Consider the following 19226-nt stretch of genomic DNA (forward strand, 5'->3'; position numbering starts at 1 on the left):
CTTTATGTGGTTCAAAAAGCTTCTCATTTCGGTCATGGCAATATCTACATCTGCAGAAGTCAGGTATTTGGATTTAAATCTTGGGTCGAGTAACGTAGATGTTATAAGAAAAGAATTTCCTTTCACATAATCAAATCGTTTATTTAAAAATTCATAATATAGTTTTCTTTTTATTTCAGTAATGTTTTCATTTTCGTTTTCGTCTTGAAGTTGTAGTTTATTGTTTAGTACAGCTAATAATGGTATAATAATCGAAATACAGGTACTATCAGAGGGGTCGAGTGTAGCTTCATAAAATATTTTAGCACATTTATTAAATTTTCAATATGTTTCCAGTCAGTGCAGGAGAGTGTAGGTATACCTCCATGCTCAACGGCATAGAGATTTATTACTCGTTTTTGCTCTACAAGTCGCTGCAGCATTAAGTAGGTGCTATTCCACCTGATTTCTATGTCTTGCAGCAAACAATGAATCAGAAGTCCACACTGACTTTGACAATCGGTCAATTTTCTAGATGCTTGCTAGATGATCTGCTCGCTTCGACGAAAATGGCCTACAATTTTTCTACGGTTATGTACTAAAATTTTGTTCCACTCATTTTCAAACAAAACATTTTTTATGACTAATTGCAGAGTATGCGCCACACAGCCTAGGGATTGATATTGCGTTCTCATAGCACATACCATATTGGCTGCATTATCACGTATAATTAGAAACAGCTTCTTGCTAATATTCCAATCATTCACCATTTCAGTTAAGTTTTGTTCAATATAAGCGCCTGTATGGTCCTGATCTAATACTGTTGCGCCCAATATTATTTTTAATCTTTGTAATAAAATGTCCTGTAAAGTTTAATAAAGAGCAGGCTTTACTTGGATTTGACCATATGTCTGTAGTGGCACTTATACATGCACATTTATCAACCAAATTCACGACCTTGGTCTTTACTTTGTCATACGTTTTTGGCATTAACCCATTTAGTGCCACTGATGTGAAAACGCACCAGCGTTTTAAAAATTATTTTACAGCCATACATTACCAGATTTCAAGGTGCTAGCTGTTTGTACGATAACACTATAAGGTTGTTAGGCTATACATATCAAAATATTTCATAATTCTTGCTATTTAAACCATATTTGCGTCAATTCTTTTCTATTGAACACTTCTGTTCAAAATATACAATAGAAATAAAACTATTTTTAGTGCATAAAATTCTTTAAAATTTTGACATTTGCTCGCGAAATAAAAATATGAATTCTGAAAATACGGCTAGAAACATTAATGGTGCAAAAACACACCATTGGGATGATTGATGAGATATAAGGATTACATTATCTTTCATATTATCAGAAACCAGTTTAGACGCATTTCTTCGGTGAATTCCCTAGAAATAGTCGTTTATGGACATAGTGTGTAGTAAGTTTAGTGTTCATTTACATGAAGAGTGTAATTGGAATAAAATGCGGTTCGATCGGCAAGACGGCGCGCAGTGGTCCGAGTCCGAACGGCAGGAAAACCCGATCGAAAATATTGTTTGGTGTTAGCAATTAGCTAGGTTTATGAAACTTGGCATATGATTGCGATCAAATGAAGATCGATTGAAGATCAAAATGGAAATGTTGTGTCAAAATTTGAATTAAATTTGTCAACAAGAAGTAGTACTTTACTTAAATTCATGCTCATTTTCTGTTCATATAAATTAGGACTTCAAAGAAAAATACTACTATAAAATTTCGTACAAAACATTGAAAATATATATTATTTCACATTTTTTCGTGAAATTATATGATCGTAAATTCCTAACCACATATCTAAATTGTTTTATAGAGGAACTATACTATAGTAGCGAAAAATTTGGTATTTCACAAATCAATATAAGGTAAAGGGGCCTATCTCTTGAGAATAGTAGCATTATATCACTTCCGCTTATATCGGAAACGACTGCTTTAGTAGTTAGATATATTAATTCTAAGGAAGTTTTACGCGAAAAAATCTTTTGTATCGTTTATAACGTTCAAGAAACACCCGTGCGACGATACCAACAAACCTCCCAGCAACAAACTTTTACCCGTAATTTCCTATCTACTTTCTTAGCCGATATCTTCCTTATAATTAGGGATAGCGAAAAACTAAATGCACCACTTGAAAGCTTGAATCTTTCTCTATCTAAAACCGGGTTTTCGTCTGTCGATAAGTTGATATTAAGATCAATAAAAAATGAAGAACACCGCGCTGTACTTAAAATAGCTCAAAATTACCAAACTTCAAGGCCTTGTGCAATTGTTACGAAACCTAATTTTAAAAAACTGTTATCACAGTCAGAAAGGGCGCTCCTTCAGCTATCTTAATCCGGGTTTTCGTCGGTCAATATCTATCGGCGTCATGCTTAAATCACCCTTAATGTCCATCCCTACACGCAGAAACGCTTAAATACTCTTCCTCTAAACAACTTTCTTATTTGATAGGGAGAAAACTATAGAAACATATCTATCTTATTGAAAATTTTCTGCTCTTTCTAGTGGTGTATAACACGCGGCTATCACGCGCTTGCACACTTACATTTTTGGCCAAAAATTGCTAAATTCACACGTTTTAGCCATTCTTAAACCCTGTTGGGGTCGATAACTTTCTTATATGAGCAGGAGAAAACTCTAGAACCATATCTATCTTATCGGAAATTTCATGCTCTTTCTAGTGATGTATAACACGCGGCAATCACACGTTTGCACACGTACATTTTTGGCCAAAAACTGCCAAATTCACACATTTTAGCCATTCTTAAACCTTGTTCGGGTCGATAACTTTCTTATATGAGCAGGAGAAAACTCTAGAACCATATCTATCTTATCGGAAATTTCTTGCTCCTTCTAGTGGTGTATAACACGCTACGATCGCGCGCTTGAACAAACACGTTTTGCGCCAAAAACTACTAACGTTGTGGATTTTTCTGTTTCTAGTTAACTCCCATTTGTGACAGAGTCTGTCACGACGACCTGAGTGAAAATCATTATAATCGATTTATGGAAAAATCCCTGAAATCGGTCTAAAGATTTAACTTTTGTGCAATTTTTTGGTATAGATTTCAAAATTGTTCCCTCATTTTTAACCCTTTAACGGTTAGCGTTAAGTAATTGCATTACCATAACTAAATCGTTTCTAAAAACGAAAAAATAATTTACCCGTTAAACGGTTTAACGAGTTATGACGCAATCGATATTTTTTTCAAATGGCAATCCCCCATTCTTATTACGGAATACAAAAGAAGATTTTTTTCTGAATCTAGTACATTCAATATTAATATTGGTAACATAAGAAAATTTTCGAGAAAAATTAGTTTAAACTTTAATTACTTCAAATTTATATAATTATTTTAAACGATTCCCTGAGTGTCAAAAACTGATTTAGTAGCTTCTTAAGGTGTGGTGGCGCGCCATCTTGTTGGAATAACTACCGTTGGAATTGAGTTGGGTCAAAATTAGCGGGATGGAAGGAATGGCACTGTTTTTAAAAAATTTAAACATGTCTTTCCAGTTAAGGTTTCCTTAAATCTTTTGCGGATATTGGGTGTGCGCATTTTAAAGTCTACAGTAAAGTAACTAAATTTAAAGTCTACTAGTAACTCTACTAGTATGGGATGTAATCACAAAGTCTCCTGATTTTTCAGCATATAATACGGTGGTGAGGGAAAAAATGTAGAGTTGCCATTTAAAAAAATAACCTTTTTGAGATACGGAAATTTGACGCACATTTCTGACCATCCTGTATAACTTTAATTAATAATTGTTGTTAAATTAAAGTGTATAATTGTTATTAAAAGACACCATTAGAAAGAGCAAGAAATTTTCGATAAGATAGATATGGTTCCAGAGTTTTCTCCTGTTCATATAAGAAAGTTATCGACCCCAACAGGGTTTAAGAATGGCTAAAACGTGTGAATTTAGCAGTTTTTGGCCAAAAATGTACGTGTGCAAACGTGTGATCGTCGCGTGTTATACATCACTAGAAAGAGCAGGAAATTTCCGATAAGATAGATATGGTTCTATAGTTTTCTCCCTATCAAATAAGAAAGTTGTTTAGAGGAAGAATATTTAAGCGTTTCTGCGTGTAGGGATGGACATTAAGGGTGATTTAAGCATGACGCCGATAGATATTGACCGACGAAACCCCGGATTAAGATAGCTAAAGGAGCGCCCTTTCTGGCTGTGATAACAGTTTTTTAAAATTCGGTTTCGTAACAATTGCACAAGGCCTTGAAGTTTGGTAATTTTGAGCTATTTTAAGTACAGCGCGGTGTTCTTCATTTTTTATTGATCTTAATATCAACTTATCGACAGACGAAAACCCGATTTTAGATAGAGAAAGATTCAAGCTTTCAAGTGGTGCATTTAGTATTTTTTAGTATTTTGCTATCTCTAATAATAAGGAAGATATCAGCTAAGAAAGTAGATAGGAAATTACGGGTAAAAGTTTGTTGCTGGTAGGTTTGTTGCTATCGTCGCACGGGTACAAGAAACGATTTTTTGAAATATCGAATCTACTTCTGTTTGATATGCTGTATCATCTTCGCCTCAAATATAAATAATATTAAAACAAATGCAATGAAATTATAGAATGGATGTAACACTGAAAAGATATAAAAATGTGGCAGTAGTAAAATTTTAAATCGGTGTTGAAAATTAACTTCGTTTGACTGTATGGGTAAAATTTAATTTATTTTGTAAGGTTTTTTTATTTATGTAAAATCATATGTCACAAAAAAAAGGTATTGAAATAAAAAAACTCTTCCGATACCGGGAATCGAACCCGAGCCTCCTGGGTGAAAGCCAGGTATCCTAGCCACTAGACCATATCGGATATATAAAAACATTTCTTCCGGAAATTACTGCTAATAGGATTTTTAATAGATATTTTATAGTAAAACAATGTACTACCGTTACTTTTTACCTCTTTTACATGAAGCGTTCATGAATTATATGGCTCAAGAAGAACAGTATGATTTACATTACTTACATTAGTTTTCGAAAAGATACCTTTTGATACAAGTTAAGAGAAATATGAATAGTATAACTTTACAATCAATATTACTATATTAATTTTTTATGTTAATAGTCTATTTACAGCTTTAGCAGCTTTTTTTACTTTATATTTGAACATAAATGTAAGTATACTCTCATGCTCTTAACACCATTTTCTTTTATACTCCGATATGGTCTAGTGGCTAGGATACCTGGCTCTCACCCAGGAGGCTCGGGTTCGATTCCCGGTATCGGAATTTTTTTTTTCAACTTAATCAAAGCCTACTAGAAATACAGGCCTTCTTGTTGTAGGGGGGATTCAAAGGACTGGCTACGCAAACAAAAACGGCATAATATCACCGTAGCCGTTCTAATCGCCTTACGATGACCTCATACATCTAAAATAGTATATTATTATATGAGTATATAATGAGGGCTATTATTCACGAAGGTTAAGTTTATGTCACGAGCGTAACGAGTGGTATAATTAACCTGAGTGAATAATAGCTCATTATATGTGAGTAGAGTACTATACTTTGTCCACGACTACTATTAAAATTGATTCCCTAAATTCATTTTATAAATAAATTTTTGAATAAAGTTTAAACGTCAATATGACACAAAGTCAACGTTAGCAACTGTAACCAACTTCACAACAATTTGTTAAAATTAAATATCAAAATTATTAAAATTAATATAAGTTGACGTTTTTTGAAATTTTCACGATTCAAATAATTATTGTCCACGACTACTATTGAAATTGATTCCATTGTATGTAGTATAGTCAGTGTTGTTAAATACCCGGGTATTTATTTTCAAGGGAAAATACCCTGGGGTATTTACCCAAGTTGGGTATTTAGAGGTATTTATAAAATTTAGAAACAATACAAAGATCACTAAAAAAGTAAACAAGTTTAATTCAAAAATAAAAGTTCTTTTTTTAAGAGGATAACCTATTAGCAAAAACAACAAATACCGTTTTATTCAGCCATTGTTTAAAATTTTTTTATGTTTGTTATATCAAAATTTCTATTTTTTTATATAGTTTTTAGTGATGCATTTAGTTTTTTCAAATTAAACTCGGTCTACGACCTCGTCGTGCAATTCTCCACACTCGTACTGTAATTATGTTTCTAGCCCACTTGTAATATATATAACTATTATAGTATATTTGATATAATTGCTGTAAAAAAATGTTTTGTAATACCTTTTTTGCATACCCGTTTTAATATATACGTATTAAATTGCGGCTCGCGAAAAATTTCAAATTGAAAAATGGCTCGGACTATCAAAGAGCTTGGCCACCCCTGGTATAGTGAATTCCAATAAATACAAATAAAATTTGATCAATAAGATCAGTTTCGGCAAAATCAAACTACCTTTACTGGTACCTTTGTTGTGCAAATAAAGTTATGCCACGACTTACAGAAACAATCTATGTAACTTACCCCATACTACTGAATCATTCCAATGCGAAACATATTCTAATGAAATAAATAATATCTTACCTTAACAATAGTTATTTATATTACAAGTGGGCTAGAAACATAATTACTGTATGAGTGTGGAGAATTGCACGAGTACTGTAATTATGCTATAGCCCACGTGTGATATACAGCATTTTATCTACGACTGCTAAAAAATTACTAAAAAATCAATTTCTTTAAAGAAGTCTATTTGACATTTATAAAAATATTTTGAAATGATTGTTGACAATTTTGAATTGTCAGTTTCAACAACATGTTTACTCATCTGGAATAAGTGTTTCGAAATGTAAAAACATAACAATTAATGTTTATAATAAATAGTACTGTTTCTCTGTAAGCAGATAGCACTTTTTCTTTTGTATTGTTGCTCGTTTCAATAAATTAAGTCTGTTCTGATTAGGCTAAAAATGTGTTACGTAATGAAACCAGTGCGGTAATGAACTTCATTACGTAACTCAAATCACCTCAAATGCGTGCGGTAATGATGACTTATCCAAGCAGTAGTAGATAAAATAATTTTAAACAATACTACAGTTTTTACTCCTCACAGGTTAGAAGTTTAAAATTTACTAAACACTTATTACAAATTCTAAGATACGTACACATTATTACTCATCCTACTACATGCTTAATATGATATGGTAGGCTGGTAGTTAGATATTTTGGTGGTAAGTATTCGTGGTACTTCAAAAGTAATAAATGAAATAAAATAACTAAATAACAGGTATGTTGGTTTATTTAACTAAAACAAACCTTTTGTATCAACATCCCTTTTCGAGTCCAAACAACAAAGTAACAGAAAGGTCTTTCGCATATATTCAGTTGGCCCTGAATTTGATAATAGTAATTGTGGTTTTCTTTTTATTTTAGTTCGTTTTGTTCGATAGTAGCAAATTTAATGATTTTGTTTTTTATTGCTTGACGGGGTTCTAAATCTTTTGCCGATGATGGACATTTTATTTCAATTAGACCTTCTCCTACCAATCCATCAGGACTTGCTCCGAAGTAACCATATTTCTTACGTATAAACAGGCCGCATTCATCGACACGTAAATCGTATTGTTGGGAAAATTCACATTTAGCAAACGGTTCATTTTCTATACCATATCTGGTGTGAATGTTTCCCTTAAAAGATTTCAACAGTTGAATCGCTTTATTGGAACTTGATGATTCTCTCATTTTAATTATTTCCCCAAAGTGTGACGCAGTCAGCCTCAGTTGTCGCTCTTCTTGCCATAAATGACAAGATGATTGTCCAATTGTATTTTTTTGTAGGTTATCTCTATTTTTTGTAGAGTCCTCCATTCGTTTCAACATTTGCGTCGTTTTAGCTTCAATTATATCTGGAGTTAATTCATTAATATCTGCTAATCCATAATCGTCATCCGCGCGAGTATAGTTCACTCTCTGCTTTTTAATGCGTTTCCTCTTGCCCTGTTGTGCTAGCAGTTTTAGTTTCCGCTTGGTGTAAGTCAATAGTGCTCCTGTTGGATCACATCCAGTGATTCTTTTATGAAGAATGCCGTAATATTCACCGCCGTGATTGTAGCTTAAAGCTGCCGCTTCACACCTAGTTTTGTATTGCATTCCCAGTGAAAAATTTATTCTCTTTCCACCCGTAAACTTACAAATCACTGAATTATAATGTTTGGCATCGTTATTGGTCATATTCATTATTAGACTGGAAGCGTTTTGAACAAGCCTATGCAATACGGTTTGTAAATCTTGGGAAAGACCACATTTTGTCATTTCGGGAACGTAGTTTATTTCGTCGTCTTTCGGCGAACATTTAAAATAACCCAATTTTGTACAAATTTTATGTTCGCCAAACACGTGGGATGGACTATTCAATATGTCACCTCTTAATAATTGTATTTTTTGGGGTAATTCTAATTTCTCGTTCATTCGGTGATACGTAGCTTTCACAATCGCCGTGCGCAATCGCATAATATTTTTACTGACGTGCAGTCTTAGAGTTCGAGGCACACTTAAACCATTTGATTGGCTCTTTGTTCTTGCTGAAAGATACATCTTAATGTTCAATATTTATTATATATATATATATATATACAGGGTGTCACACAAAAAACGCCCCAAGCTGTAACTCCGTCATTTACATTCCGATTTTCATGAGCGGGTTATCAAATGAAATGGTTTCATGAATACTATGATTCATGCTACAAATAAATTTTTTCCAAGGCCGTCTTCAATTTTAAGCGATTATTAACTTTTGCTTTTCAAATTGCTCTATATATTTTTCTTTACGTCATTGGATAGAGATTGTTTTTCTGAATCCACTGATGTACAATACATCCATTTTGAATATAATTTTAGTAGAGAAAAGACACCTGTATATACAGGTTGCCACACAACAACGCCGCTAGCTGTATCTCTGTCATTTACCTTCCAATTTTCATGACCTAGCTATCAAATGAAATGGTTTGATGAATACTATGATTCATGCTACAAATAAACTTTTTCCAACGCCATCTTCAATTTCTAGCGATTATCAACATTGATTTTCAAATTGCTCGGTATGTTTTTCTTCACGCTATTGGATAAAGTTTTTTTTTCTGAATCCATTAATGTACAATACATCAACATTAATTGTAATTGTAGCATAGAAAAACAATAAAATAGTTTCTGAACATTCTCTTAAAGTCACTTGTGTTATACTGTAGTGTGCCATGGGATAAATGAAAAACCAACTTATAAGTATCATTTACAACTGCTTGGGCATTGAAATAGCATTTAATGAGTGTTATCAGTTTTGCGTGTTATTTTTTTCCATGGCACACTGCAGTATTACAGAAGTGACTAAGACAATGTTCGGAAAATGTTTTAATTGTTTTTCTCTGCTAAAATTACAATTAATGTTAATGTATTGCACATCAATGGGCTCAGAAAACAATTTCTATCCCATAACGTGAAGAAAAACATACCGAGCAATTTGAAAATCAAAAGTTGATAATCGCTTGAAATCGAAGATGGCGTTGGAAAAAGTTTATTTGTAGTATGAATCATAGCATTCATCAAACCATTTCATTTGATACCTCGTTCATAAAAATCGGAAGTTAAATGACAGAGTTACAGCTTACGGCGTTCTTGTGCGACAACCTGTATATACAGGTGTCTTTTTTCTGCTAAAATTACATTCAAAGCGGATGTATTGCACATCAGTGGATTCAGAAAAACAATCTCTATCTAATGACGTGAAAAAAAATATATGGAGCAATTTTGAAATTGAAGATGGCCTTGAAAAAAATTTATTTGTAGCATGAACCATAGTATTCATCAAACCATTTCATTTGATGCCTCGGTCATGAAAATCGGAATATAAATGACAGAGTTACAGCTTGGGGCGTTTTTTGTGTGACACCCTGTATATATATATATTTATTATTTTCGTTTTTAATTATGTAAATATTATTATTCAATTACCTTCTTTTATTTTATAATAATACAATTACTAAATATTTTCTACTTACCGCATAATTCGTTTATTTTCTTACAGAAATTTCTTAGTAGATGGTTGCGACACTCTATTTTCTGAACTAACTTACTTCCGTATGGTTTTATTGCCAAAAATTTTCGATGAACACTGCTATCACCATCCCCTACAAGTTTGAGGTATTTCAAACCATACATAGCAATGCTACATCGAAAACCTTTCACAATTATGTCACTCTCCATTGCTGTCGAGGTTCCTGTCCAATTTCGTGAGCAAACATGTTGTGGCGTGGTTTCCCCCTTCCTATCAGCCATGGTACAAATTGTACAATATTTGTTTCTTACTCCTAAATACAGGAGTTTAGACGTTCGCTGTCCGATAATACAGGCCTGTGACATGATGTATATATATAAATAAATTTTCATATCTGTCTTAAAATTGTGAAGTTTTGTAACTTACAACCCCAGACGCAGCGTCATAGTTTAATCCGTAAGACCTTTTGCTCCAGGCTCCATCAGCAATTACAGTAATATACGGCACTCCGTCCTCATCTATATCTCCTGCTTCTTTAGCTAATTGCTTTTCTTCCTCTGCTGCTTTTTCCATTGAACTTGACGCTGTTTCATGAATAACATCGGCTACTTTACAAAATGCTTTTTTAAATGTTTCCTGTCGCATAAATGGTACTTGCAAAACATTTAAAAACTCTTGACATTGAGCGTAGCCAATTCCGGTTGAAATTGCACCCAATATCGTTGCCTCGTTTATGTTCATCAGATCTGAGGTCTCCGAAGATGTCCCGATGCTATCCACTAAGCCACATATTTTACATTGTAATGTAAAAGTACTTTTTAAACCTTTTCGAGTCTCTTTTATCAGAACCATATCAATTGTACAACATTCGAAAGGTTTATGGCGCTGGTACGACAAAATTTGTTTTAAAATAAAATCCATGTCAACTACTCGCCGACCGATGGTGTTTAGATCATTTATTTGTTCAAATGTGTTTCCGTGGGTATTTGTTTTACTTGTTTCTTTTCTGAAATCTTTAATGCTGTTTGCTTCAGATCTTTCGTTTGATGTGTTGGTATCGTCCAAGTTTTCGTCATGTTTATGAGATGGCAGTGAATCGTTTTTATAATTACACCTACTCACATTTTTTAATGTATAATCAAATATATCAAATATAGGCAGCAAAACTGAAGCTCTATGCGGAATAGTCATTTCAAGTCGAAATGATTTGACAAAGCCTTTTCTTATTGACTTTTGTAGTCGAGATTATTTTTTTTTAATTAAATATTGTAGATCGATAAGAAAGAATTGTATTCTTTCATTTCAACTGAGAATAGACAGTTCTATATGAGATTTCAGTACATATTCAAAAAGTATAAAATACCTTTGCTTTGCGGCTTTTTTTGCTAATAATCGTCTGCTACGTATTTTCCCCATTTTAATTAAAAAAAAAACACTAAAATATATAATTCTAACTAACAATCGATAATAATGTACTAGTATTTCATTATACTAGTAATAACAACTATGTAACAAGCGGCATTCAATTAAGAATAAAATTAACGTCGCTGATTGTCGGAGAATTACCCGACAATCGGACAGTCCTAGCCGCCATCGGCCTGGCGCGTCAGCCCGGTCAGCCCGATCGAGTGCACATGGAGCGGTGTTGCCGCATTAGGCGTGTTCATAAGTGAATCTCGTTTCGAATTTTTCGCCAGCTAGGTAGGCCTCTTAATAAAAATCATTAACACTGGTTATTTACACAAAAACTCATAAAAATAAAACAAGAAACGCTAAATAATATATTCATTTTTAATCATAATAAATTGATATAATCGAAATTAAGACAGATTCGTCTGATGATATGTCTTCAATCGTTGACAATTGCTCGTCTTCGTCCATTTCATCTTCGCTTTGTTCATTTTTGTCGGTATCTGTTATATTTTGGTTTGTGTTACTTTTATATGTATTTAATAGCTTATCATTGTAAGTTAAATATGTTAATTTAGCGGCATTTGTCGTAGTCAGCCGATTTCTTTTTTTGCAGTGCAGCCAACTAAACGCGCTAAAGGTTCTTTCTGTTGCCGCTGATGTTATGGGTGCACTTAATATCTGAATGGCGATATCTGCCAATTCGCAAGTTCACCTCAAACCTCTCCACCATGGTTTTTGCCCATATATCTTCTTTATCACGAAAATTTACTAACTCGGATCTTAACTTTATTTCATTTATATGAGAATGCTTTCCCATATTATATATAAATGTCATTGCGTCCAACAACTGAGTGGGATTTAAATCGCACCCCTGAGTTGATGGATTTAACAAATCTGCGGTAAAATGTATGTCGCCTAGTGCAAACTTCTTTCTGTCGACCAATTTTTTAATAATATTATCCTTTTCGAATTCTTCGAAATTGATGACATTAATGTCATTAAATGTCCATTAAAGTCGACTCCAGTTTTGTTAATTCTCTATATGTATTTGTGGTTTATTAGATTGCACTTTTATTAATAAGTTTATTATAGGTTCTAACAGCGACATCATATTTTGGATATGATTCCAAAAGTTATCATCAAGAATTTTTTTCTTTATTTCTAATGTGATTATTACTCCTTCGGTTACCGCTAAGGTTTGGATAACACTTTTATTAGTCATCACACTTTTCAAACAATCCAAATAACTACCCCATCGCGTTGGTGCTGGTAATTTAAGAGCGACTGTAACACCTTTTTCTCTTCCTATTTGATCAAAAGTTGCTTTAAGCACATGACTATTTTTTAATAGTTTTTGTGACTTGAATCACATCTGCTATTTTTGTTTTAATTGATGAACTGTTAACAATATCACCACATAATAAATGTAACAAATGTGCCAAACATCCTAGCGGTCAATATGAGGATACTTTTCTTGCAGTAGTCTGAAACTTTCTCTCATATTCACCGCGTTATCACCAATGACTACCAGAAATTTTTCGGTATCATACTTTTTCATTACTATTTCTATTTGTTTGTACAAATATGTTGCTGTATGTCGCTTTTCCCCCAAAAAAACAAAAAGTGGAGCGGGGGTAGATATTAAAAAAATTATAATGGATTCGTTGCGCAGATTAGACCAACCATCACATTGTAAATGTAGGTGCTTACAATTATTAACTGTAGAATTAACATTATTTTTCATTTCGACATACTGTGATTCTAAATATGTTCTTTCTAAACGATTTCGGGAAGGAGGCACACGAATGGGGGGCGAATAGTTTTAAAAAACTCGATCCATAATGGATGTTCTACTAACGAGAATGGCGCGCCGCTGATGAAAACAGCTTTTGCCAGACGTTGATTGAGCATTTCCTACATCAAAAGAAAATCATCATTGTAAGTTTTGACTGATAGCAATTTTATAGTAAAACATACATTTGTCGCAGGATCCATAGTATCGAAAAACGGTGTAATTGCTGATGATGAAGATAATGTTGACATAGAACTTCCAGGTCTTTCAAAAGAACTAGATATAGGCACAACACTCACTGGATTATTTTCTTGCCAAGTTACTAACGATTGATCTATATTTTTCACCAAACTAGGGTTTTTTAATAGTATATTAAAAAACAAGTTTCGTAAGGCACGCTTGAAATGCACGAATTCAAGTTGAAAAACGAGTGGCGAAGCCACGAGTTTTTTAATGAATGAGTGCTTTAAATCTTATGAAACGTGTTTTTTATGCTATTTTTTGTAATTCGCGTTTTTATACTTTTTTTTAACAAAAACAAAGTAAATTTTGGCAATGTAGGGAAATAGGTATGTAGCAGTTGGTAACACCGGAACAGTTGAAAATAGAAATTTGAATTGACAATTAGAAACTGTCAAAACACAAAATGTATTCACCTGACAAAAATGTTTCATGTATACCTCCCAAAATAAGAGAAATTGCTCAGAGTTCAATGTCCTCATCATTGTGGACCTTGTATTCGATGCTAAGAACGTGTTTAAACATCCATAGACAAACATTGTCACATTGACAACTAGAAAAATTAATGACCCAATGTGACCAACTTGAACTGGTTCCATAAAATGTTACTAAAGTCTCATTACAGTTCATTACAATTTCTTTAGAAAAGTCTATTTGACATTTATAAAAATATTTTGAAATGATTGTTGACAATTTTGAATTGTCAATTTCAACAACATGTTTACTCATGTGAAATAAGTGTTTTGAAACGTAAAAACATAATAATTAATGTTTATAATAAATAGTATTGTTTCTCTGTAAGTAGATAGCACTTTTTCTTTTGTATTGTTGCTCGTTTCTATAAATTAAGTCTGTTTTGATTAGGCTAAAAATGCGTTACGTAATGAAACCAGTGCGGTAATGAACTTCATTACGTAACTCAAATCACCCCAAATGAGTGCGGTAATGATGACTTATCCAAGCAGTCGTAGATAAATTTTAATTTTCATAAAGGAATTAGATAATAGTTATTTGTATTATAAGTAAAGAAAATATACTTTTTAATCTCGGCTTCGCCTCGATTAGAAAATTCGCGATTCGTAAAGAAGAAGTTACTTTTCTGTAAGAATAATACATGAAGTTTTTTCGGACACTCAATTTAAATGAATTACCTACATTTTTTAAGAAATTATTTAAAAAGTACACGACGAGCTCGAGAATCAAATTGTCGTTACTGCCGTTTCCCTCACTACAGCAACCAAACAAAAAAAAATAAAGTAGTGATTCATCAGGAGTTCATCAGAAGGTGTTATCAAAATCGTCACTAACATGTGGTGATTTACAGTTACAACAGTGTACATCAAGTATAAGCTTCTCTAACCTTAATAATTGTACGTTTAATATTTATTCTAATAAATAATTAATTGTTTATTTGGTTGCTATAAAGAAATGAGATTTGTAATAAGGAAATATAGGCCATTTCCAGTGAGTGTCCGAAAAAATTATTTTATCTACGGCTGCTTGGATAAGTCATCATTATCGCACTCATTTGAGGTGATTTGAGTTACGTAATGAAGTTCATTACCTCACTGGTTTCATTACGTAACGCATTTTTAGCCTAATTAGAATAGACTTAATTTTAGACGTTAACCAAGATAGATAATCTGTTAGAAAATAAGATAAACAAGTTGATTTAAATGCGCCATCTTGAAGAAATCACGTTTATCGACGTACATTCAAAGGAAATTCAATGGGATCAATAATACGAAACTGATCATGCAGTAATCTGATGATCAGTTCAGGGTTGATATTATTTTAATTGTTTTTATCATAAATCATTCCTTACAATTACAATTTTGCTGATAGTTCCTACAAAAATCGCTGAAATTCCAACCTTTTCTTCCATTGTGTTGGCGACTGATGTAGTAAATGATGTAGCGTTTACATGCAACGGTATAAATACACTCATGTCTGGGCATGATTTGGTGAAGCCTATAATAATAATAATTTATTTGTGATATCCACAAAAGGTGACGGAATGGTCATAATACCGAACTGGATAAATTTCGTCCTACAGCACTCGGTGAACACCACATGACCCATTACTCGCACTCATTTTCTTTGAGCGCGGAATAGTGTATGCGTAGAACGTCCCCAACACAAAACACCATTAGACATGTGACAATAAAAGTTTCCGTAATACGCCATAATTAACACCTCAGGTGGTACCACTCCTATCAAATTTCGCAGAGCATATATGCTTCTGTTCAATTTGTTTACTAAGTCCACTATGTGACCTTCCCATGTTAATTTAGAATCTATTGTAATTCCCAGATATTTTATGGAAGTCACGATATGGTTGAGCTGTTCTAGATTAAGAGAAAAGTGTATGGTTTGCGTCTTCGACTGATTAACACTAAGAGAATCCGCTGTAAACCAGGCAAAAACAAGTTTGTACATATAGATGGTAGTTGTGTCATCAGCATATAACATAATGCCGATCCCTGAGGAACTATACACTCAACAAGCAGCTCTTCAGATATTTCTGAGTTGTAAAATACGTATTGAAAACGATTTCTCAAACAAGAGCCCAACAAATCTTTATCTCCATCTGTAATATTGTAATTGCAGAGCCTCCGCAAAAGCAGACCATGGGACACGCAGTCCAAAGCTTTGGCTAAATCATAAAAATATGTTTCCTCAAATAATTTATTATCCGTTGTATGTGACCGACCAGTGCTCCAACCGCCGTAGTTGTCGATCTACACTTCCGGAATTCATACTGGAACTGATTCAGCAAATTATTATTCTCTTCTAAGTGACTTGGCAGTTGCCGGTGCAAAGCCATTTCGAACAACTTACCCAATACTGGTATTATTGATATGGATCTATCGTTATTATCTTCCCTTTTAAAGACCGAAACAACCCTGCAGATTTTCAAGTAATCGGGAAAAATTGAGCCTTTAATACATTGATTTATTAGATTACATAATGGAACAACTATCAAATTCTTTATATGTTTTATAAGTTTAACGTTAAGTGAAAAAGCATCCCTGCTTGAACTGGTTTTTGAATCACAAACAATATCTCGCAATTTGATGAAAGATATTTCTCTAAACCGGAAAAGTGGGTCAACCTGCATGTCATCCACAGGATTTACTACCTCTACAATTGAGAAAGTAGTTGATGCTCGAATGTTCCCAAAATACACATTAAAATCGGTAGCTGTTAGTGAAGTTAATGACGATTTTTGTTGTTTCTTTGTGCGATTGCCTGAGGCTATTACTGCTCAAGTTGCCTTTTCTATGTTTTTAGAGTTTTTATTTATTCGCTAACCTTTTACTATTTAATATAGCATTTTTGTAAATTTTTCTGTTTATTCAACATTTGTTTCGTAACAAGTCGCGGATGTTGCTTATACAGGAACGTTAACAATTAACAATTGAAGTTTATCTCTCAAGTTTCTTATGAACCAACGTATGTTGCGGTTTGCACTTTTATTGTTAACTAAAAAGGTCTTTTCGGGAAAACACAAGTCGTAGGTATTCGTAAAGAATTGCATGAACTTACAGAATTTTGCATTTACGCATTGATACAATCCTTGTGTCGTTAGAGATTTATACTTAAATCTAGTTTTTGATATGTGAATTTCACACTGAATTTTAGAGTAGAATGGAATTTCCAGATGATGTAAAATTGGTAAATATCGTGGGGTTACTGCAAGAACCTGATAAGTCCTCGATAAGCATTTTTGAGAAAAACGAGATTAATGTTTATCATATTACTAAAAATCAAGCTGAACTTGAAAACCTTTATTTTAAACAAAAATACATTCTATTACTGTATTGAAACACAAATAAATTGCAAACAAACATAAACTTTGTTTCTGCGAGGTAAAGAAAAAAAAATTTTTTTAATGTGGGACTTATCTGGTTTTGGCTGATATACTATTTGTTTTGCGCCTCATCTTCTTCAAATTCATCAGGATTTTCAGTCATCCAAGTCATCCAAATCGTTTAATCCTGGTGCAGGTACTAGATCTTTAGCTTTTTTCGATACTGGTAATGATTCATACCATTTGTGGAATTCCTGTGGTATTGCATCTTTTGTGCACAGGCTTAGTAAGTTTTGCTTTTTTAAATGACTGACGGGTACCATTTTATTGTACATACCAGTTAACGTTAAAGATTTAATATTAAGGGGACGACCCCTTTTAAAAACGTTGATGCTTTTATATGCTGACGTGTGATCGTATCTGTATTCTATTGTACCGGGTTTATCTTTCGTGTACCGCATACATTTTATCTTAAACCAGTTAACACTTTCTCCTTCCATATTGTTCTTTTTGTTTCGTAAAAGCTGTTGAGATAATTTTCCTAAGTTCTTGAAGTCTTTAAATGTTAGTGCACGCACTTTGTAAGGTCTGCAGTGTTTATTTCTTCGGTTAGATCGTGCTAATCTAAAAATGTTTAACCAATCTTGTAGAGTATACACCGGAATGTGTTTCTTTTTTGACTCAATTGCACTATGCATGCTATCTGCTCCATATAACTGTGTCCAGTTTCTAAAAATTTTTGTTCGATTACATTGAGAGAAGTAGTTTGTACTAAATATAACAATAACCTAGCCACATTTTGGTTTCGATTCTGCCCCCCGCAAGTGTCAGAATAAAGAGCAAGTTCAGTAACAGTGGCAGGTAATTGTTGAATATAATTGTACAAACAAGTTCCAATTTCTGAACTTCCCATTTTTCCGTTAAGCTCTGTTCAGGCAAAGCAAAAAGCGTCATTTGGACTCGGCAATTCATAAATAGTTAAATTGTATGTGCACAGTTTCCTACTATAGTACATAGGGCTTACTTCGCTGCAAGGAATTTGCAAAACGCACTGTAAGTCGAAAGTACAGCACATAAAAGATTTATCCCCAGTGCTGCGCTCTTTATCTCTACCTTTAGCTTCATAACATTCTATCTTTCTGCGTACATGTTCCACATATTCGACTGCATCCTTATCGTTGCTGTATTTGTTACAGATTGTGCATTGGTCTTTTTTTGTCTTATAAAATGACAGATTATAATTGTTACAAAAGACTCTTCTGTACGTTATTAGTGACACAGGGCTGATTCCTTCTTCCAAACATGCTTCAGTATAAAGAGAATACATTTTAGAAATACTAACGGTAGCATCTAGGTACTGGCGAGTTGTGCTTTTCCTTGTGTAATGGGATTCCATCACAGGGAAACTCTCGATGTGATTCTTTATTTTTTCTAAGGCTTCAGGCTTTGTTTTACCTATTTATAGGTTCCTTTTTACCTCTACCATCGGCTCCTACAAAAATCACACCATTACCTCTATGCTTAAATGCTTGTTCCACCATATCGCTTGAAATGAATTGAAAAAAACTCTTGCAGACTCGAAACTTATTAGACACTGTGCAGAGAAAATATCTCTTTAAGTCTTTACGAGCAGTGCCTCCTTCTTTTCTTAATCTTCGCCGCTCCTGCGGAGCACTTTCCACGTTGTTTAATATGAAATCTTTTCTTCTTTTCTAATCAGACCTCCAAAAGTTTTTACAAATTGTCAGTCTACATTCTTCAGATATATTTTTGGTGCGTTAAAATCTACATCTATCACAATTTACTTCTTTGGGTATTTTCTGCTCAGTCTTTAGTTTTTTTACCACATTTTTCTTCCATTTAGATGGATTTGCTTGCCGCGACCGTGTTCGAGCTAGAATTTGCTTTCCTGTACTGCTACCCTCCACTTTCGAATAAACATTTGCTGCTTTCCCGTTTTCAGAATGTATTTCAGTTTCCT

At 33.4% G+C, this 19226-nt stretch overlaps 2 protein-coding genes and 2 non-coding genes across 5 annotated transcripts in view; 2 read left to right on the forward strand and 2 right to left on the reverse strand.

Annotated features, from left to right (window-relative positions):
* The window catches only part of LOC111419061 (lymphoid-specific helicase-like), a 58600-nt gene that overhangs the window by 17288 nt on the left and 22086 nt on the right, over positions 1 to 19226 (forward strand). The window lies entirely within an intron of this gene.
* Positions 4783 to 4854, reverse strand: TRNAE-UUC (transfer RNA glutamic acid (anticodon UUC)). Its single transcript has one exon. It is a non-coding gene; the product is annotated as a tRNA-Glu (tRNA).
* On the forward strand, positions 5201 to 5272 carry TRNAE-CUC (transfer RNA glutamic acid (anticodon CUC)). The gene has a single exon. It is a non-coding gene; the product is annotated as a tRNA-Glu (tRNA).
* Positions 9894 to 11506, reverse strand: LOC111416748 (uncharacterized). The gene is made up of 2 exons (XM_023048842.2): positions 10413 to 11506; positions 9894 to 10342 (listed from the first exon to the last, which is right to left on the reverse strand). Exons 1-2 carry the CDS (start codon positions 11175 to 11177, stop codon positions 9983 to 9985), a joined length of 1125 nt encoding a protein of 374 aa, XP_022904610.2. The 5' UTR covers positions 11178 to 11506; the 3' UTR covers positions 9894 to 9982.

Source organism: Onthophagus taurus, chromosome 6 (genome assembly GCF_036711975.1).
Source record: "Onthophagus taurus isolate NC chromosome 6, IU_Otau_3.0, whole genome shotgun sequence".
Lineage (NCBI taxonomy): Eukaryota > Metazoa > Arthropoda > Insecta > Coleoptera > Scarabaeidae > Onthophagus > Onthophagus taurus.